The sequence below is a fragment of the Orcinus orca genome, chromosome 5 (assembly GCF_937001465.1).
Source record: "Orcinus orca chromosome 5, mOrcOrc1.1, whole genome shotgun sequence".
NCBI classification, from domain to species: Eukaryota; Metazoa; Chordata; class Mammalia; order Artiodactyla; family Delphinidae; genus Orcinus; species Orcinus orca.
In genome coordinates this window covers 103,465,452-103,485,777 of record NC_064563.1, presented here as the reverse complement: position 1 = coordinate 103,485,777, position 20,326 = coordinate 103,465,452, and the positions used below count along the sequence as shown (strand labels likewise).

Below are 20,326 nucleotides of genomic sequence, written 5' to 3'. Positions count from 1 at the left end.
CGGCAGTGAAAGCACTGAGTCCTAACCACTGGACCACCAGGGAATTCCCAAGATTGATATTTTTCTTCTTTCTTTGTTTTTTTTTTTCATCAGAATGCAAAATTTAGGAAGTAGAGTAATATAGCCCTGAGCTTAAATGAATACTTTAACGACTTTGGGTGACATTGACAAAGTTACTTAGTTTCCTCATCTATAAAAGATAGTAGTACTTTGTAAGGCCACTGGGATATTAAATGCAATGGCGCTTGTAAAATGCCTAGCACATGGTGAGCGCTCAATAAGTATTAGCTGTTAGTATCGTGACTGTAATTGGTAGAGCTGCTTAATAAAAATAATAACCTGATCATTTTATTATTCTGCTAGATAAGTCACATGACAGCTTGTCTGCTACTTAGGTTTGCAGTGTTACTTTAAGTCACGGAACACTGTTGGTATTGATTTCAAACCTTGTTTTGGGGGAACTAAGGCTTTCCTGCCTAGAGTGTGCAGAGTTATCTGGGTCACCTTGGAGGCTTACATTTATAGAGTAAGTAATTTTACTCCTTACTATCATATTTACTCAGAATTTTAAGTGTGAGAAAAACAGGGTAGCTATTCTGGGACATTCATTCCGGGTCCCTAGTTAGTAGTGTCTTTGCAGAGGAAGTAGTAAGGATCTGGAATATTTTTAAGATGTCTAGTTATGATGATTCCCTAGGAGCATTTGGTCAAAGCTGAGATTTACACAATGATGACTAGAAGCCCAACATGGTGACAGGAGTGACTCAGTCAGATCTTTCAACCAGAGCTGACTCCAGGAGTGATGATCATACTCAGGATCTTCGATCCCAACCTCAGCAATGTAGTCTTTTTTTTCCTTAAGATTTATTATTTATTTATTTATTTTTAATTTTTTTAATTTTTGGCTGCATCAGGTCTTAGTTGCGGCAGGCGGGCTCTTTGTTGCGGCACACGGGCTTCTCTCTGGTGGTGGCGCACAGGCTCCAGAGCTCATGGGCTCTGTAGTTTGCGGCACGTGGGCTCTCTAGTTGAGGCGCATGAGCTCAGTAGTTGTGGCTCATGGGCTTCGTTGCCCCGCAGCATGTGGGATCTTAGTTCCCTGACTAGGGATCGAACCCGTGTCCCCTGCATTGTAAGGAGCATTCTTTACCACTGGACCACCAGCGAAGTCCCAGCAATGTAGTCTTATTTCAAGGCATTCCTGGAGAGAGTATTCTTGGTATCAGGGTAAAAATAGAGTCTTGGCTGAGGAACAAGAATAAAAATAGAGGCTCGGTCTCTCTTAGTGGCCTTTAGACACCAACTTGGAAAGACTAAGTGGCTACGATGCTTCCTGTCTATTGGAGGAAAACTGGATTTAAAAAAAAAAAAAAAAAAAAAGAATATGTTTTGGTCAGTCTCTCCAAGTATTGATAAGGCTGAAAAAGGCATGGGAAAGTAGTCTGCATTTACTGGGAAGGGAACTTTTTAGCAATTTTTAGTGGTCAAACTAGCAGACAGATACTTAGGTGCTCCAAATGAATGGTATTACTATTTTTGTTTGAAGAGTTACATTTCTTCCACATTCATGAAGTCAAAAATAAATAGTTAAAATTAGGAGTAAAAATACAGACAGAGAAAAGAAACATCTCTACATAAGTTGAACTATGCAGTTGCATGTCCCTGGTTTGGTCCTGTGGAATCCAGGCAGTGTAGATGAAGGTGCCTCTTGGAAAGGATTTGAGAGCTATAGCCTTTTCACTTCAAGAACTGATTAAAGGGTGTATTCAGTTTATGTAAGGAGAGCATATAAGTTTTCTTAATGCCTTTACCAGGTATGTTTTGAATCTCTGAAAGGTCTTTGTTGAAGCCATGTTTAGGCAGTAGGTTTGGTGGTGAAATGGAAGGAATATGAGGTGACATTGGGCATCCCAGTAAAGATCTGCAAGCTGACCAGGAGGCAGCCTCAACAGGTAACATTTCCTTGGTGAAGTCAACCATGCTTCACCCTGGTGGCCCTGAAACCCTGAGTTGACCAGACCTAGGAGATTGATAGGTGAACCAGAAGGCCAACCTGGTAATTTTGTAGGAGGTGGATTCTAGTAACTAGAATACTTGAGAATTCTGTCCTGGGTATTTTTCTGCCTCTCTGGAAGAACCCAGGAAATGGAATTAGTCATCAGACATTTTAATATTTGGATAAAATTAGGTAGATGTCTTGAGTAGTTTACCTAGGCTAATATTCCCCACAAAAGAGACTCCACCACCCCACCTCCCCAGTTGTTTGTATTCTCCAAATTCTGTGTCTCCGTTCCTTGGAAAATTCTAGACACACTGTATCTATCCTGCTTCTCTGATTACTTTCACAGCCCCTGTCCCCCTACTGTGTTCCCACTTAGGAACTGATACGCCTTTTTCTATAGATTGGTTAATACTACTGCCTATGCCACAATCCAGTGTGATTCTGGATTCATTGTGGGAAATGTTACGTCCAGCTGAGTTAACTTTACATATATATGAGCTAAATTTTTTTATTTTTGCTTTTATTAGTTAAAACTGCAGAATTATGAGGGTGTTGCTTGTAGTTGGCATTCCCAGACATGCTGGGACTTTTAGTGCTAAAGTGTCATAATGGTATAATATTGAGGAATCCTAACACTTCATCTTCATACAAGATCAGTATGTCTTGCAAATGACAGTTTGCTCCAGGCTGATTTCTATCTGTGCAGACATATGTTACATTCTAGAGGTCCATGGATGCATAATTTGCAGTCATTTTACAGCGAAAGGAGCTGCGAGCATGGTTTACAGTTCTGCTTTTCACTAGTGTGACCTTGTACAAATCACCTAATTTATTTTGACCTCAGTTAACTCACCTGTAAAGAAACTGTTAGAACAGGTATTTTTACAGGTATTTTTACAGGTATTTTACATCTTTACATCTTTACATCTTTACACTTCAACAGAATAAGTATCCTGGGCATATTTCTAATTGGACATGAAAAGCAATGTGTCCAGTCTTAGGCCTCACATGGTCTGAGGGAATAAGATGGTATGTTAGCTTTCAATAAAGTTTTGCCAAATAACAGTCCCCAGAACAGTTGGTGAGGGGCTAGAGGTGAGTTGGGAACATTAAGTAAAATGTTTTTTAAGCATTGGTCTAGTCGTGTGTGGGGTAACCTGCTTTTGTTGCATTTCCATGGGAGCAGCAGTCTTCTCATTACTTCTTTAGTGTCTCCATGGTGGCTTGGCATGAAAGTTGGCCTCCTTTGAAGTATAATCCAATCCTGGTAGCTATAAGCAGGCAAAGCAAAAGAAACATTGTAACAAGAGATTGTAGAAAAAGTTCAAATGAAATTTATGATTGTGATGACATAAATGATCTTAAAAGGTAGAATAAGAATTGGCAAGACAATAATTCATTCTGTGCAAGAGTAATGAATAAGGGAGGGGTACAGCTATAAATAGATGACTGTAAATCCAGCCACAGATGAAAGGAAGCAATGACTTTATAAAGTGTAGGGGAGTTTGGTTACTTTTAAATTTTCAGATGAACTCATATATAGTTAATAGCAGTAACAACTGTGTACATTTTGAACATGAAGGCCAACAAAAACCTACAGTAAACATCATACTTCCAAGTAAGATACCTGAAGCATTTCCTTTTAAATTCAGGCAGAAGACAATGGTCTCTACTATCACCACTTCTATTCAACATTATTTTGGAGTCCTAGGCACTTTAATAAGATTAAAACCACAAAAGGTATAGAGGAAGAAACAAAATTGTCAAGAATATCCACAGACAAGTTATTAGGATTAATATGAAATCTTTAAAAGTTGCCGATTACAAGATAAATAGCAATTAAAATATAGGATACTTAGAAATAAATCTAACATATGCAAGTAAGTTCTTTATGAGGAAAATTGTTAAAACTTTCTTGAAGGACATAAAAGATGGAGAGAGATTTTATAGATGAAAAGACTCAATATTGTAAATATTTTGGTCTTCCCCAAATTAATAAAATTTCAGGCAGAATGCTTACAGAATCTTTTGTCTTTTGCAGGGGTGGTGGTAAGACATGATGAGCTCCTTCTAAAATTAATTTGGCAAAGATAGGGATTCAAACTAGCCAAGATTATTTTTAAGAACAATAGGCAGGATCACTTGTCCTACCAAATACAGATATTGCATTATTCATCAGTAATAATTAAGGTAGTGAGTATTGGTACAAGGAGAGACCAATAGAAGAGTGGGATAGGAGAGCATAGAAACTGACCTTCATGAATAATGGAATTTGGAAGGTGACAGAAATAGCATTTCAGTGGGACTATTATGAAAGACAGTTGGCCCTTTACATGGAAAAAGATACCATTTGAATCTTGCTTTATTCCAAACACCAAAAATAAACTCCAGATGGATTAATGGCAACCTAAATGTGAAAAACAAACCTGAATGAAATGTACAGTGCCGGGCATATAGTTAGTAATTACGTAATATCTTTGTAAGGTGACAGACGACAACTCGACTTCACGGTGATTGTTTTGAAATGTATAGAAATATTGAACTACTGTATTGTGCACCAGGAACTAACATGGTGTTGTAGGTCAATTATACTTCAAAAACAAACAGACAAACAAACTCATAGAAAAAGAGGTCAAAAAAAAAAGAGGTCAGATTTGTGGTTAACGGGGTGAGGGGTGGCGGAGGGGGAACTGGATGGCAGTTAGTCAAAAGATGCAGACTTCTAGTTATAAGATAAATAAATACTAAAGATGTAACTTGTAATATGATAAATAGAATTAACACTGCTATATGTTATATATGAAAGTTGTTAAGAAAGTAAATCCTAAGAGTTCTCATCACAAGGAAAACAATTTTTTCCCATTTCATTTTGTATCTATATGAGATGACGAGTGCTCACTAAACTTACTGTCCTCCACAACAGTGAGAGGCCCGTGTACCGCAAAAAAAAAAAAAAATTAGTGCTGAAAACAACAGAAATGATCTTACATTTCTGGAGGTCAGAAGTCTAAAATAGGTCTTACTGGGGTAAAATTACGGGGTCGGCAAGACTGCATACCTTCTGGGAGACACTAGGGGCGAATCTGATTCTTTAACTTTTCCAGCTTCTAGAGGTGCCCAGCATTCCTTGGCTCATGGCCCTCTTCCATCTTCAAAGTTTATCACTTCAATTTCTGTTCTCTATCCTCTGTCTCTGACCCTCTTATAAGGACCTATGTGATTATATTAGGTCTATCTGGATAATCCAGACAAATATCCCCATCTCTAGATTCTTAACTCTTTTTTTTTTTGTGTGTGTGCGATACGCAGGCCTGTCACCGCTGCGGCCTCTCCCGTTGCGGAGCACAGGCTCCGGACGCGCAGGCCCAGCGGCCATGGCTCACGGGCCCAGCCGCTCCGCAGCACGTGGGATCTTCCTGGACCGGGGCACGAACCCGTGTCACCTGCATCAGCAGGCGGACTCCCAACCACTGCGCCACCAGAGAAGCCCTAGATTCTTAACTCTTAATCACATTTGCAAAGTCCCTTCCACTATATCAGCTAACATATTCATAGGTTCCAGGATTAGGATGCAGACCTCTTTTTGGATGGTGGTGGGGGAACATTAATTATTGAGCCTACCACAGCAAGCCACAGACTAGAGAATATATTTTCAGCCCTTATAAGCTACAAAGGTTTAATGTATAGAATATAAAAAGAACTCTTTCAAATCAATTGGAAAAAAAAAAGAAAAACCTATTTTAAAAATCAGCAGAGACTATGAATAGCCAGTTCATAAATGTGAGAAAATGGCTAAGAACATACAAAGGATGTTAAACCTCACTAGTGATCCAGTAAATGCAAATTATCAATAAAATAGTAATTAGGTAGCATTACCTTACTTTAGATACAAACATTGGAAGATCTGACGACACCAAAGTTTAGTTTAGTGGCAGAGAAGTGGGATTATTCGTACAAAGCTAGTGGAAGGAGTATCAGTTGCTATGAGGGAAAAATAAGGATGTTTGTTGCAGCATTGATGGATGAAACAAACTATAGTACAAACTATAGTACAAACTATATATCATAAAAGGAAATATAATATATTAACTGAGGTTCATGTGTTACTAAGGATGTTACAGTAAGATATATTTCTGTGAAATTTAAAAACAAAGGATGTATAAAGATTCACAACTTCATCATAGTGGTTACTTCTAGGGAGGGGGGAAATTAAAATTCATCTGTACATGTTATGATTTTACTTGTTTATACAATTTGATATAAATATAGTAAAATTCAAATGTATTACTTCTGGGTGCTGGATACATGATCGTCTAGATATTATTCTTTTTTGAAATGTATTATAACTTTTTTTTTAAAGGAAGAAGACCAGTTAGAAAGGTAGGCCTGTGATGAAACTGATTTTCTAAGCCAAGTGAAAGAGGCTCTTATGAGGGGCATTATAGTTCACTGGAGAAGAGTTTGGTTTGAGAGTCTGACAGACCATTGCTTGTTAGCTGAGTGACCCTGGGCATGTTTCTGACCACTCTATGCCTCAGCTTTCTCATCGAATAAAATGAGGATTATATGAGCTAGTGCATATGAAGCCTTTAGCACATGAAAACACTCAATAATATTATAATAGCTCATAGACAAGAATTCATATTTGTTGTGCAACATCAAGATTTGATAAGACAAAGTATTTATGTGATTTTGTTTTAAATGGGCCAAACTTAGAAGATTCCAGATTAGAGTCTCATTAGAGATTTATGAGCCTTGAATTAAATTTTCATCACTGCAGAAACGTTTTTGCCAGCACACTGTTTGGTATTTCTCTGGATTGGAATGGTATTTGAGGTGCACATTATGGTTACTTTCCTTGAATTCAGTCTAGTTGTTCTTAGTTTTTTAGCCATGGTTCACTTGGCAAAGATTAGGGTGAAGTGATATTGTTGGGCTGTACAGATATGGCTGTTCTTAGTGGCTGTTTGCTAGATATTTTTAAAATAAAATAACATGTTATATTTAGAGTCTAACCAACTAACTAACTAACTAACATTATCCTAAGGTAATATCAACACCTTTTCCATACAAGCAGTGATTTGAAACTCAAAGAACTATACAATGCTAATGTACAGGTCTGTATGGTTTGTTTTTTTTTTTGTATGTAAATAAATGAGCATGTTTATTGCCCAAAGGGAAAGAGCCAGGAAAAAGTGGAAGGTGGAAATGTCAGAGACAGATGATATGGGACAAAAGAATTCCCCTGGACTTGGCAACTGGAAATACCTGGAAGAGTGAAGATCTGGTTAAGGCAGATAAGGATGTAAAGTGCTGAAAAGCAATAGAGATGATAGTAACTTTGTTACTCTGACAGATGAGGCTGCAAAGCCCTTTGGAGATCAGAACGTGAAGGGCTTTGTATACCATGAAAGGAAGTTTTGGACACTTCCTGTTAGAGGTCAGAGCTCAAGAGCTTCCTTCCATCTCAGCGTTTGAACTTGTTTAAGTATCCCAGGCACTTGGCAAATTATCTGGCGTGCAAGAAAAATTCAGAAATGTTTGCTAAATTGAATAATTTCTTCTTTCTTCTAAGCAATGAGAAGTAAGGCAAAATTTTATCAGATGCTTTGTTTTTAGTATTAATAGTCAATAAACTTTCCAAGTAGTTTTCACCTCTGTTCTCACTTCCAGAATGGCCTCTTTTTCTCCAATAAATGTGGTCTTTGAACGGGATGTTCCCTTTCATTATGTTTTTGTCAGAGGTCTCTCTTCCACCCCTGCCAACTCCGCCCTTTTAGTCTAACACAGACTCTAACTAGAGATATTCTGTGTGATTACACAAACCATGCTTCTAGGACCCCAACATATTTCCATTTCAAAAATCTTTTGACTGTGTGCTTTCAAGTTATAGTTTATGTACTCCCTGGAGTGAAAGATTGAAGTCTTGGTCTCATGTTGACACTGAGCTAACCAATATAATTCAATTATTTGCTTCGTCTTTAAAATTAGGAAAAGACCATTTGACAGACTTTATTCCACCTCAAAGACTTGCTATATGGATAAAAAAATAATGAAAAAAATGTATAAAGTACATATATTCTCTTTACCATCTTGCAAACTCATGCAATTGGTGATTAGGGAAACTAATTCACCCCCATCGTTAAATACTATTCAAGTTCATATTCAAGTCTGTATAGTTTTAAGAAATGTCAAAAATTAGTAGTTAGATTTAAACATTTTATCCAATATATATTGAAGATGTGTTGATATAAATGTAATCCTTCTAGCAGAGTACCTGTACCCAGGTCTCAGCGCTTCAAATTTAGATGGTGGACACACTTGCTAAGTTGATGGGATAGGTAAGAATGGGGTCATAGATATTACCCAGATGAGCAACATGAAGTCAACTGCTTCAGATAATGTCACACGTGCCAATCAAAAATATTCTACATGATAAAATTACTTAGAACATTTTAGAACTATAGTGGAGGGGTTAAGAACGCAGCCTCTGAGGCCATTCTGTCTAGTTTCAAATGCCAGCTCTTTTATTTACTGTGTGTGACCTGTGCCTTCATTCTTCATCTGTAAAGTGGGGATAATAATGGTACCCATGTCAAAGGAAAGTTGCATGGATTAAAGGAGTGAATACAGTTCTACAATTCCTAACATGAATGTATTTTGGGATTTGGAATTTTTCATATTTTAAACAGTAATATGGTTCATAGATAGCATATAAGACAATAACCCCAGAAAGGTTCTGGGCAATACCCCATAATTAAACACATTTCTGTTGCTGTAGCAAAATATAATCATGGCTACACAAGTTGGATAAATATTATAAATAGTTTTCTACTTATTCAGATCAGATTTTGTTGCCAAATGAATTAGGTTAAAAAAATCGGGATATATGTATATGTATATATACACACATGTATATATACATATATATATCCATCCATTCACAATCCCTTCTATATAGTTTGTGTGTGTGTATGTATATATGATGCCCAGCACATATTAAGTGTCATGTATGTTAGTTCTTACTGTCATTTAAAATATTATTTTCGTTTATGGAGTGATAAGTTTTCTTTTCATTTATACAGTTTAAGTATTCTTTTCCTTTCTTAACCACAGCCTCCTTTTAGAGGCTGTATCCTCTTTGCATGGCTTAGACTTCACCCAGCAGGAATGTCCTGTTGCTGCCGACACCTAAGAAGAGCCTGTGGCCCCAAATGGTTGGCTGTCTTCTAAGTTAGCATGGACTGAGGCCAAGAGATTTGTAGAGCTCAAATTGTAATTAAGTTCTGGTGGTTTCTGTTGTCCTTGGAAAGTTCAGATTACTCTGTCATCTTCAGTTTTAAAGACTGTTAATAGTGTATATATACTCTTCCTACTTTCATATTTGGAAAATGTATCAGAAAAATAAGGTTTTAACATAGTTCTTCAGTGCTCTTTATTTCTGAATGATTGCCTTCCTAACCTTTAGGTACATTTATAAATGGCGTACATTTATGAATTTAAGTACAGTTGACCATTGAACAACACAGGGGTTTAGGGGTGCTAACCCCCCGTCTCCACCCCCTATAGGCAGTGGAAAATCTACGTACTGCTATTTCTGCCTCAAGACAAAGGAATTGATAAATGTCTCACCCAAGGGCAGGAAGGTGAAACAATTTGGATAGAATCAGGACTCGAACCCAGTTCCTTTGATTCCATATATTGTGATCTCTAATGAACACAAACTTTCCCCAACACTTAATTTAAAGAACTGTAAAATGAAAATACAGATACTAAATTTATTGGGAAAAAATCCACGTTCGGGTGGATCTGCACAGTTCAAACCCATGTTCAAAGATCAACTGTGTATTTATAAATTAAGACCATTTAAGTAAAAATAATTTAAATAGAGAAAAGTCAAGTTAAATATATATCTCAAACCTCTAAAGACGGACTGACTTTAAGCTTAGAAACAATAGTTGTTCGCAAATGAAAAGTTTGATAGATGGGACCACATGATGATATCTCGTTGTTGTTAATGGAAAGGAGGGAGGTTTGTCCATCCCTGTTAGTCATATTTCCTACTTGGTTAATGCTGTTGGTTTGTGTTCTTTGCCCATTTAGGTACTGGGTCTCTTAGAGGATCCTTACTGATTTATGTAAACTTGTAAAAATATCTTCAGTCATTTTCTGCAATTTTTTTCTCAATCTTCCTGCATGATCATTTTTAAAACAATTTTTGAGATCCCCTCCATCAGATTTTGCATTGTTATCGTAAGATAAATTTCTAGGTACAGAATTGCTAGATTGTCTTTGAAATGGGGAGTGAATTTGATGCACTGTGAGTGATAATGGTAGTCTTTTTAAAAATGCCTTTGAAAAAAATAAAATAAAAAACACCTTTGTGGACATTCCACAAAAGGAAGGTGAAAAATGTACACAGGACCTATTTTCTTAGAATATCACTTAGCATTTAAGTTATATCCTCACATAAGATTTTAATTTTTCCCTGTGGACTATAAAAGAGTTACCTCATGTCAGCATTAAATGCCTGTAATGTAAGTGCCACTCTTACCACAGCAAACTCTTTACTGGGGAGAGTGTTGCTGGTGGTTGATCACGAGCCCAGTCCAGGCTCCTTGCCTGTCTGCCCTTCCTTACTAATTAGCAGCTCAACAAGTAGAGGTAAGCTGAAATGCTTCTTCATTAGCTTAAGGGTGAGAATGTTGGGAAAAGTCCAGCAATAAAGTCAGGGGCTTATCTGTGGATTTTGACTGTCCACTAATTTTCGGTCACCAGTTTTAGTGGGTAATTTAAAGGCTGCTATTGGCTGCATTTCTAAACTACTGCTGTTCTCGACCCTCCTATAAGGACATTTCTTCTATAAATTGTTGGCATGCTTCCAGTTTTTATTTTGCAGATAGCAGAAGAGAAGCCTGATCTGGTCTGCAATCACTCAGGAACCTCAGTGACTTGAGATGAATTTCCATTCCTGACCCAGTTTATGTTGTTTACTGAAGGAAAATCAGTGCTCCCGGGCAGTCTTTTTATGCTTAGCTTACTGTCTCACTGCACACAGTGACGCTTACCTTCTTTTCCAGCATCCTCTAACCCCTCAGTCTGCACTGTCTGATACCATAGCACTAGTCACATGTAGTTTTTTTAATTAAAATTAAATAAAACAAATTCACTTTGGTCACACGAGCCACATTTCAAATGCTCAATGGCCATGTATGGCTAGCAGCTACCATACTGAAGATACGGATATACAATATTGCTGTTGCTGCAGAAAGTTCCGTTGGACAGTGCTTCACACCTTCCGTGATCCACAGGCAACCTCTGCCACATAACATAAAGAGAAAATTACAACACATTTTACCTATTTTAGAAACCTGGAAATTTCTCGTTATTCTTTCTCTATCTTTCCTTGTATTTCAGAGGTAGCATATTTCATCCTTTTCAAAGCGATCCTTTTCCTCATGGACTGATTCCAGTCAGGGGTTCTGCACTGATGGGACAGTGGATTGGACCTCCGCCTTCTTCCCTAGAACCACTCCTCTTGTCTTGCATCATTCAGATTCTTCCCGTTATGCTGCCACCTTCCACCGTGCCTGCCACGTGGACCAGCCGCCGATTTCCCTCCTCTTTACCAAACTTCTCTAAAAAATAACCTGTATGCCGTCTACAATCTCTTCCCGCTTATTCCTCAGCCCTTTCAGCCTAGATTCTGCCCCTCATCTCCTGCATGTGGCTCAGTGAGCTCTCCCATTGGTTACCAGCTGCCCCCTGGTCGCCAAACCCAAGCAGCCTCGTCGCAGTCACCCTCTTCCTTGACATCGCAAAAGTATTTGATACTGTGGCCAACTCTTCCTTGTAATTTTCTTTCTCCTTTACTTCTGTGATATGTCCTCTTTTGTCTCCTCTCTCCTAGTTCAGTCACCTCCACAGGCCTGCCTTTGATCACCACCCGCTTCGTTTGTCAGCACAGTACTGTCCTCCTGTCATTTCCATTTTCTTACCCATAACTGGCTCCAGTTATTACCCAGATTCTGAGAGTTCCCAGATTATCATCCCTACATTCGATCTTCTCCCTGAACTCCAGATCAGAAGGTCCAGTGTTCATTGGACATTTCTGTTAGGATTATTCTGTCTCTATTTCAACCTTCAAACCTCCAGTTCTCAATATAAGTTCTCAGCTGCGGGGCGTATTTCCTCTCCAGATTTTCTTATAATTAGTGTTGACTCTTGAACAACATGGGGGTTAGGGGTGCCGACCCTCCGCACATTTGAAAATCAGCGTGTGCCTTTACTGGTGGCCCTCCATTTCCGAGGTTCCACATCCAAGGATTCAACCAACCTCAGACTGTGTAGGATGTATTTATTGAAAAAAATCCCTGTACAATTGGATCTGTGCAGTTCAAACCCTTGTTGTTCACGGGTTGACTCTGTACCACCGTGCCCCCAGCCCCACTCTCGCACATGTTTTTTCTCACTTTCTCATTCCATCTGTTTGTCTCACTTGGTCTCTCTCATCACTGCGATAGTTTTTCTGGCCATCCCTTATTCGCCAATCCTAACCTTCCAACACCCCCCACCACCACCACCACCTCCTGTTTTAGGTCTGACTCTTCTTCTTTGGCCTGGGGGATTCTTCCCCTGTACTGATACTTGCATTCTTTCTTTTCTTCACTCATGTTGTTGCCAGATAAGTTTTCTGAAGTCCATTTAAAGAAAAATATGTGCAAACACATTTACATGCAAACATAGGCATAATAATTACCAATTTAAATTTTTGAATAAATATTTCCATGGTTCAAAAATCCAAAAGGAACCAAAAGGCATGCAGGGAAAAACTTGGCTCCCACTTGGGCCTTTTATCTTCTCAGATCCTAGTTTCCTGACAGACATATTCGCCATGGAGTAGTTTTATATTGATTTTTTTAAGGAAAATTTTAATGCATATAAAGCACATGTTATATGTGTGTGTACATAAATTTTCCCTTCTCTACACAAATGGCAGCATAAGAAATGTGCTCTTCTGCACTACTCTTTGTCTTTGCCACGAAAGAACATATCTTAGAGATCTTTCGTAACAATCTCATTCTTTTGTACAGCTGTATAGAATTCCTCCACAATTTACTTAACCCGTGCCCACTTGATGGACATTTAAGTCATTCTCCATCCTTTGCTATTCCAAACACTGCTGCCAGGAATAACACTTTGATAAGTCATTTTGCTCTTATGCAAGTGTATCTACAGGTCACTTGTGAGAGCTGGTCGTTGGACCGTTTATTTACTGTTCTCTGAACGTCCACAGTCCCTGTCCCCAGTGCTCTGCTTCTCATGTACCAACTTACACATAGTTCAGCCCCTTCCTGCTCCTCTGCCCAAAAGCCTTCAAGGACTCCCTGTTGGCAGTACATCTGTCTCTGCCCTGTCAGTGTAAAGGAGAAGCAGGCAACTCAATACACAGTAGCAAACAGTGGGAGCGCTCGGCACTGTTTCTTGTTGGACTCTGTGTTCTAGCTACATAGGTCTACCTGCTGTTTCCCTAACGTGGCCCGTGCCTTTCTGTCTCCCTTCTTTGCACAGAGTGCCTTCCCTTTATTCTCCGTAGGCCTCTCCAGACCCGTGGCATCTTTGGAGACTGAGCTCCTACACCACCGTGTCTGTGAAGCTTCCTTGATTCCTGCACCCTTCTGCTAGAAAGAGTCTGGGCTTCCCCTGGGTACTTTCATAGGGCATATCCTTCTCTGCCCTGGATTACATGCCGATATCCGTGCAATTCTTCTAGTTTAGCTTCTAGTTAGTAATGCCCCAGACATAAGGATGGTGACTTGTTTTGATTTCTCATCCCCCAGAAGTTGCCTAACATGGTGTCTTGTATATACCAATGAATGAGAAAGAGCAAAGTTGATTCTATTCTTGTCTGACGTGAGGGTTGGGGGAATACTTAAGAGCCTAGAGCCAAGAAGTCTTGTATTTTCAGTGACTGCTCCTGTGACCTCCTGGGAAATGCGAGTTCTGTTCCATTCTATGTTTATTCTATGGCCAGCTAAAAGCATTGGCAGGACCAAAAATGCGGTCTGTATTACAGCACAACCAGACCTTAATATGTGATTGGAACCAGGTCTCCATTTTTATTATGACAGCGAGACTCCTTTTTTCAAGCTTCAATTATTTACCAAAAAATTGAATAAAAATTATTTATGGAATCTAGTCTCACCACTGCAGCTTTGACTGTAAGGCCATTAGAGGGTAGAGCAGTAAACTGCATATGAAACCGTGGATCCAGGGTACCCTGCGTTCTAACTGGGATGTCACTGAGGTGTGGCCACTGTGTATGGTGATGTTTTCTCTTTTCTGTGCTGTTAGGTTTTCGAAGAACCCTCCATTAGCCTTTTTGCTCTGGAACATTGTGAGGGGAGAGAGTTACATCTAGAAGAGGCTGTGAACTCTGTTCTGAACAAGGACCTGCACTTCTACACCCAGTCTGTGTGGGTAAAAAGTGGACTGTAAGTATGGGACAAGGGCCTGGCCTGCTTCAGTCACTCTTGTAGGACAGAGTTGCACGGTTGCTTTTTATTCCCCCACAGCTGCTGTTACTTGGTCTGATGGTACTCTTACTCCTTCTTTTCTCTCTCCATGTAATAATAGTAGTTTCTCTCAAATAAGAGAAGACAGTGGACTGTGTCCAGTATGAAGTAGCAGGCAGTGGTCTGGGAGAAGAGCCTGCTGCGAGAGAAGGGCTGCCACGTGTTCAGAACATGTGTCCTAGAGAAGGTGGACCAGATGACCGTAACAATTTGAGCCCACTTTCCTTTCAGAAGAAACCTAATTAAACCAGCCGCTTTGACTGGTTGAGACCATTGCCTGCTTATGACAAGTGACTAAAACTAATAGGGTTTTTTTGTATTTTGATTTGACATCTTGTTTATTCTAGAGCTGTTTGCTCCAAGGCAGTTATTTTCAGGCTGGATGTCCTGGCTGACCCAGCCCACCTACCAGCGTTGCTGTTCATTCAGGATGTCAGTCAGGGTGGATCCAGGTCTTGCAGGGCCTGCACTTTTACAATCTAGGGAGATGACTCTAAGAAAAGAAATAAAAAATGATGGGTATGAACTTCATTAGGTATGAACTTGCAAATTTATTCAGAACAGAAATGGTAAGTGGCCTGCAAGGGAGGGGCCCTGAAGTTGAAGCTTTAATGCTTCCTAGAAAATCTACATCTCAGGCCGTCTCTGAGAGTGGCTGTCAGCCTGCCCCTCCTCCTGTACCTTTGGTGTTTAGGTACCAAAAGTCATCTGAAAGAACACACATTGCTCTCAATGATTAATATAAAGATGCCTATTTTTATGTCTTATGACTTTGAAATTGTGTGATAATCAACTCTCCTTGTTAAACTATCTTGGGGATAATGAAAGACAAAGCTGAGACTGTAAGTTGATTTGAAAACTGAGTTACCTATTATAATAAGTGGTTTCTGTATCATTCACATGTACAGCAGTTTAAACTTTCTTCTGCAAAGCATTTCACATGGTTTGATGTTTATTAAACATAAATTGCTTTACTCTCTCTAAGCATAATAATCCCTATATTATATTCCAGTATATCCTTTACCACTTAACTAACTCTGAACTGAATTCTACATCCCTGTGAAAGTTACGACTTTCACAGCATTTTTTTAAATAATAAATTTATTTATTTTATTTATTTATTTTTGGCTGCGTTGGGTCTTCGTTGTTGCGTGTGGGCTTTTTCTAGTTGTGGCGAGCGGGGGCCACTCTTCCTTGCGGTGCACGTGCTTCTCATTGCAGTAGCTTCTCTTGTTGCGGAGCATGGGCTCTCAGCGTGCAGGCTCAGTAGTTGTGGGATCTTCCTGGACCCAGGGATCGAACCCGTGTCCCCTGCATTGGCAGGTGGATTCTTAACCGCTGCACCACCAGGGAAGTCCCTTACAGCTTTTTTATACGTTTCTTTTCTTTACATTTCTAAGTGGAACTGATAGTTACTGACTCACTTCTGGAAATTTCTCACGAGCTTATTTCACTCTTTTGTAGAAAACTGCTGCCATTTTACCGTAACATTCTTATTGCTTCTCTTTAGTTTATTATGTACCTCCTCTCACTGTTCTGGATTCTCTGAAAGAGAATTGGTACATGGAGTAAGGACTAGTGAAGGCTGTCTGAAGGTATTCCTAGGCCACAGATGGCTCCCAGAATGCCACTTAATGCACAGCCAGCTGCCCTCAGTGACAAGTTTTGTTTTGTTCTGTTTAATCCCTGTATTATGCCACATCTCTGATCTGTGGTGGTAATGGGGGCCAAGTTAATGCTTTTCAACTGTGAAATTCATTAGATTAATATATAATGAGGTATAGTTTATTGAAACCTTGCCTAGGTTTTATAACTGAGACATCCCTGCCTGTCTAAAAAGAATCTGCAAAGCTGGAGAGGTAGCTCAGCCCCTCCATGGTCACGCTGTCCTGACTCTGCACCAATCTGATGGTTTATTTAGATTGTGTTGGCAAGAAGGGGTAGAGGGAAGGTCATATGCCTTGTTCATCCATTCATAATTTAGCCAAGCCTGATCTTGGCTGTGGAGAGCAGGAGGCTTCATCTGAACCAAGCAAGGCAGCCACCTCGTCTTCATGCCTACTTTCTGAAAGCACCATATGCCATGACCTGGAGTCTGCTGAGAATTTCAGATCCTCTTGGCAGTCCCAGCTTATTCTCCTTAGCTTGATAACCACCTCAAGCAGGGCTCAGCAAACCTTTTCAGTAGGGGCCAGGTGGTCTTTTCAGTTTGTTGGCTATCCTGACTCTGTCACAAGCATTCAACCTGCCATTGTGGTGCTGAAAAAGCCGAGGCCAATCCGGAAAGGAATGGGCGTGACTGTGTGCCACTGAATGAGTCTCCAGGCTCCAGACACTCACCTTGAGGCCCTGCACACTTTGACACCCTGTAACTTGGCCCGACTTGAAGGCCCCTGGGGTACTGAGAAATATTTGCAAAGGAGCTAGACCTTGAAGTAAGGGTTCAGACCAGATTTCTGTGGATAATTTTAAGTAGCCCTTGCTGGGAGTTGTTGTGGAAGGAGGTGTGTCTGCAGAGGTCACCGGAGCTGTCCAGAGAGGCTGTGAAGGATGTGGGACAGTGAGCCTAAGAGTGGAGAGGAAACAGGTGGTTTTTAACTGGGTGAGTAGGGAGGAATTACGGTCTATCTCTGAATGTTAAAATGTTAGGGAAAAAAACTTGGTATCATCAAAGGAACAAAGAATTCTAAAGCTGGAGGGAACCTTGTTTTGGACGTAAGAAAACCAGATTCCTGATGAATCTAAATCTTCTAAGCCACAGTCCAGTGGGCTTTCTCCTTTCTCCTAGTCCTCCCTGCTTTTTCCGTTAAAATATACAATTGCGCAATGCTTTTTCTTAAAAACAGTCTACAAACCTGGAGGTTTTAAAGAAGGAACCCTATATGGTATAGTAAGAGGTATTTTTGTTAAGAGATTGCTTTCTGTTTTAAGCATCCCATTTTTTTTTCTTTCCTCTTCTCGTATAGGTGGATAGCTTATGAAGGATCCAATTTCTTAGGAAGACAAATCCTACTCAAGCCTAATGAGATCCCGAATTGGACAGCATTCAGTGGATGGAAAACAATTGGTTCCCTCCGTCCTATGAAGCAGGTAAGGAGAAGAGAACCATACGATCCAAAATAGCTCCATTTCTTAGTAGAAATGTCAAAACCCACAGCATCTGAACTATGGACCGTTTAATTTAGTTTGTCATTTATGTTGTAGGAGGATCTGATTAGGATGGGGATTTTATAGATTTTAACTAATTCATAAAATTGTACCTAAGGTCAGCACTGGGTTTGAGCTTTGAGTCCAGAGTCCTATTGACCTTGTTGCCTTTTCATGGGAAAATAAGTATCATAAGCTCTGTGGCAAGCAGTGGAAAGAAGAATGAACTCTGAGAGTGCACTAGTTTTACTTCCTAAGTACTTGGCTTTTTCCCCCAACTTATGTAATACTCAGGATGGATCCTGGCAATTTAATTAACATAGTATTTATTGCACACCTACTGCTTGTCAGTCTTCTATTCAAAAGCTTCCCACTGTACTTCGGATATAGTCTAATCTCTTCAACGTGTCCTATGTGATCTGGCTCCCCCTGGCTTCTCCAGCCTCATCTCTCATCATCTCCCACTCACACGCATGGCTGTCACATGCACCAGCACACAGAGTGTTTTCCCACGCTTAACACAGGCTCTGCCCTCTGTCTAGAAGTTTCTCCCCCCATTCTTTGCCAGGCTAGTTCTTACTTCTCCTTCTAAGTTCATCTGTAGTTTCAGGTCCTCCAGGAAGCCTGTTTCACTCTCTCTCTAAAACCAAACTACATCCTTAAAGACCTGGTTCTTTTTCTACAAGACACTGCCTGCAGTTTGTCATGACACAGTTGTTGTTGGGCTGGGTGCTTTCTCACTCTGCTAGAAGCCCTGTGAAGGCAGGGGCTGTGCATACTCTACCCTGTCACAATGTCTGGCACATTGTAGGAACTCAGGGACTATCTGTTTAATGAAGGAATGAATGTATAAATGGATAAGTGAATGTTTGACATTATGCAGGAAAATTATGGAATATGTATAGGGGTAGACATGATTTTGGCCTTCTTGGAGCTTACATTTTTGTTGGGTAAAAAACATGTCCAACTCAAAGCAGTAATATAAACTGCAAAATGGGGAGGGGCCAAGATGGCAGACTAGAAAGACCCTGAGCTTACCTCCTCTCACAAGCACACCAAAATCACAACGATCTGCAGAACAGCCATTGATGAAAAAGACTGGAACCTACCAGAAAAGACATTCTATAACTGAAGACATATAGAAGGAACCACAACGAGTAGGAGGGACAGACTTGCAATATAATCAAATCACATACCCCTGAGTGGGTGACCCAAAACCTGGAGAATAATTATATTGCAGAAGTTCTCCCAAAGGAGTGAGGGTTCCTGAGCCCTACATTGGGCTCACCAGCCTGGGGGTCCTGCACCAGGAAGATGATCCCCCAGAGCATTTGGCTTTGAAGGCCAGTGGGGCTTAATTTCAGGAGCCCCACAGGACAGGGGAAAATAGAGATGTCACTCTTAAACGGTACAAGCAAAATCTCATACACAATGCCCAGGGCAAAAGCAGTAATTTGATAAGAACCTGGGCCAGACCTACCTGCTGGTCTTGGAGAGCCTCTCAAAGAAGTAGGTGGCAAACGGATCAGTGAGCTGGAAGACAGAGTAGTGGAAATCACTGACGCTAAACAAAAGAAGAAAAGAGAAAAAAAAAGAGGACAGTATAAGAGCCCTCTGGTACATCAAGCACACTAATATTTACATTGTAGGGGTCCCAGAAGGATAAGAGCAGGAGAAAGGGCCTGAGAAAATATCTGAGACATAATAGCTGAAAACTTCCCTAACCTGGAGAAAGAAATAGTCACTCTAGTCCAGGAAGCACAGAGAGTCCAATACAGGATTAACCCAAAGAGGAACATACCAAGACACATTGTAATTAAAATGACAAAAATTAAGGATATAGAGAGAATATTAAAAGCAGTGAGGGAAAAGCAACATATAACATACAAGGGAACTCCCATAAAGCTATCAGCTGATTTTTCAGCAGAAACTGCAGGCCAGAAGGGAGTGGCATGATATATTTAAAGTGATGAAAGGGAAAAACCTACAAGCAAGAATATTCCACCCATCAAGGTTCTTGTTCACATCTGATGGAGAAATCAAAATCTCTACAGACAAGCAAAAGCTAAAAAGAGTTCAGCACAACCAAACCAGTTTTACAACAAATCTTAGAGGAACTTCTCTAGGCAAAAAAGAAAAGGCCACAACAAGAAACAAGAAAATTATGAAATGAAGAAGCTCACCGGTAAAGGCAAACAAGCAGTAAAGGTAGGAAATCATCCCCACACAAAGCTAGTAGGGAGGTTACAAAGCAAAAGTAAAACCACCTCTATCCACAATAAGCAGTTAAGGGATACACAAAACAGGTGTAAAACATGACATCAAAAACAGTAATCATAAGGGGAGGAGAGTACAAATAGAGGCTAGTTAAAATGCACTTGAGATTAAGAGATCAGCAACTTAAAACAGTCATTTATATATATAGACTGCTGTATAAATACCAATGGTAACCATAAACCAAAAATCTACAACAGATATACACACAAAAAGGAATGCAAACATAACACTAAAGACAGTCATCAAATCACATTAGAAGAGAACAAAAGAAGAAAAAAGGGGAGAAAAGGGCCTATAAAAACAAATCCAAAACAGTTAACAAAAT

The 20,326-nt window shown here is 39.8% G+C and overlaps 1 protein-coding gene and 1 long non-coding RNA gene across 5 annotated transcripts in view; one reads left to right on the top strand and one right to left on the bottom strand.

The window, feature by feature from the left end:
* The window catches only part of CRYBG3 (crystallin beta-gamma domain containing 3), a 114,727-nt gene that overhangs the window by 82,729 nt on the left and 11,672 nt on the right, over positions 1–20,326 (top strand). For all 4 annotated transcript variants that reach the window (XR_007477496.1, XM_049709989.1, XM_049709988.1 and 1 more), the window contains 2 exons: positions 14,357–14,496; positions 17,544–17,667. Coding sequence is in view for 3 of the 4 variants with exons in the window: in XM_049709989.1 (XP_049565946.1) it covers positions 14,357–14,496; positions 17,544–17,667 (264 nt within the window). In the remaining variant the exon portion in view is untranslated. The remainder of the gene's footprint in view (positions 1–14,356; positions 14,497–17,543; positions 17,668–20,326) is intronic.
* Positions 876–20,199, bottom strand: LOC117202420 (uncharacterized). The gene is made up of 4 exons (XR_004484756.2): positions 19,205–20,199; positions 18,763–18,829; positions 14,987–15,070; positions 876–3,273 (listed from the first exon to the last, which is right to left on the bottom strand). It is a non-coding gene; the product is annotated as an uncharacterized LOC117202420 (long non-coding RNA).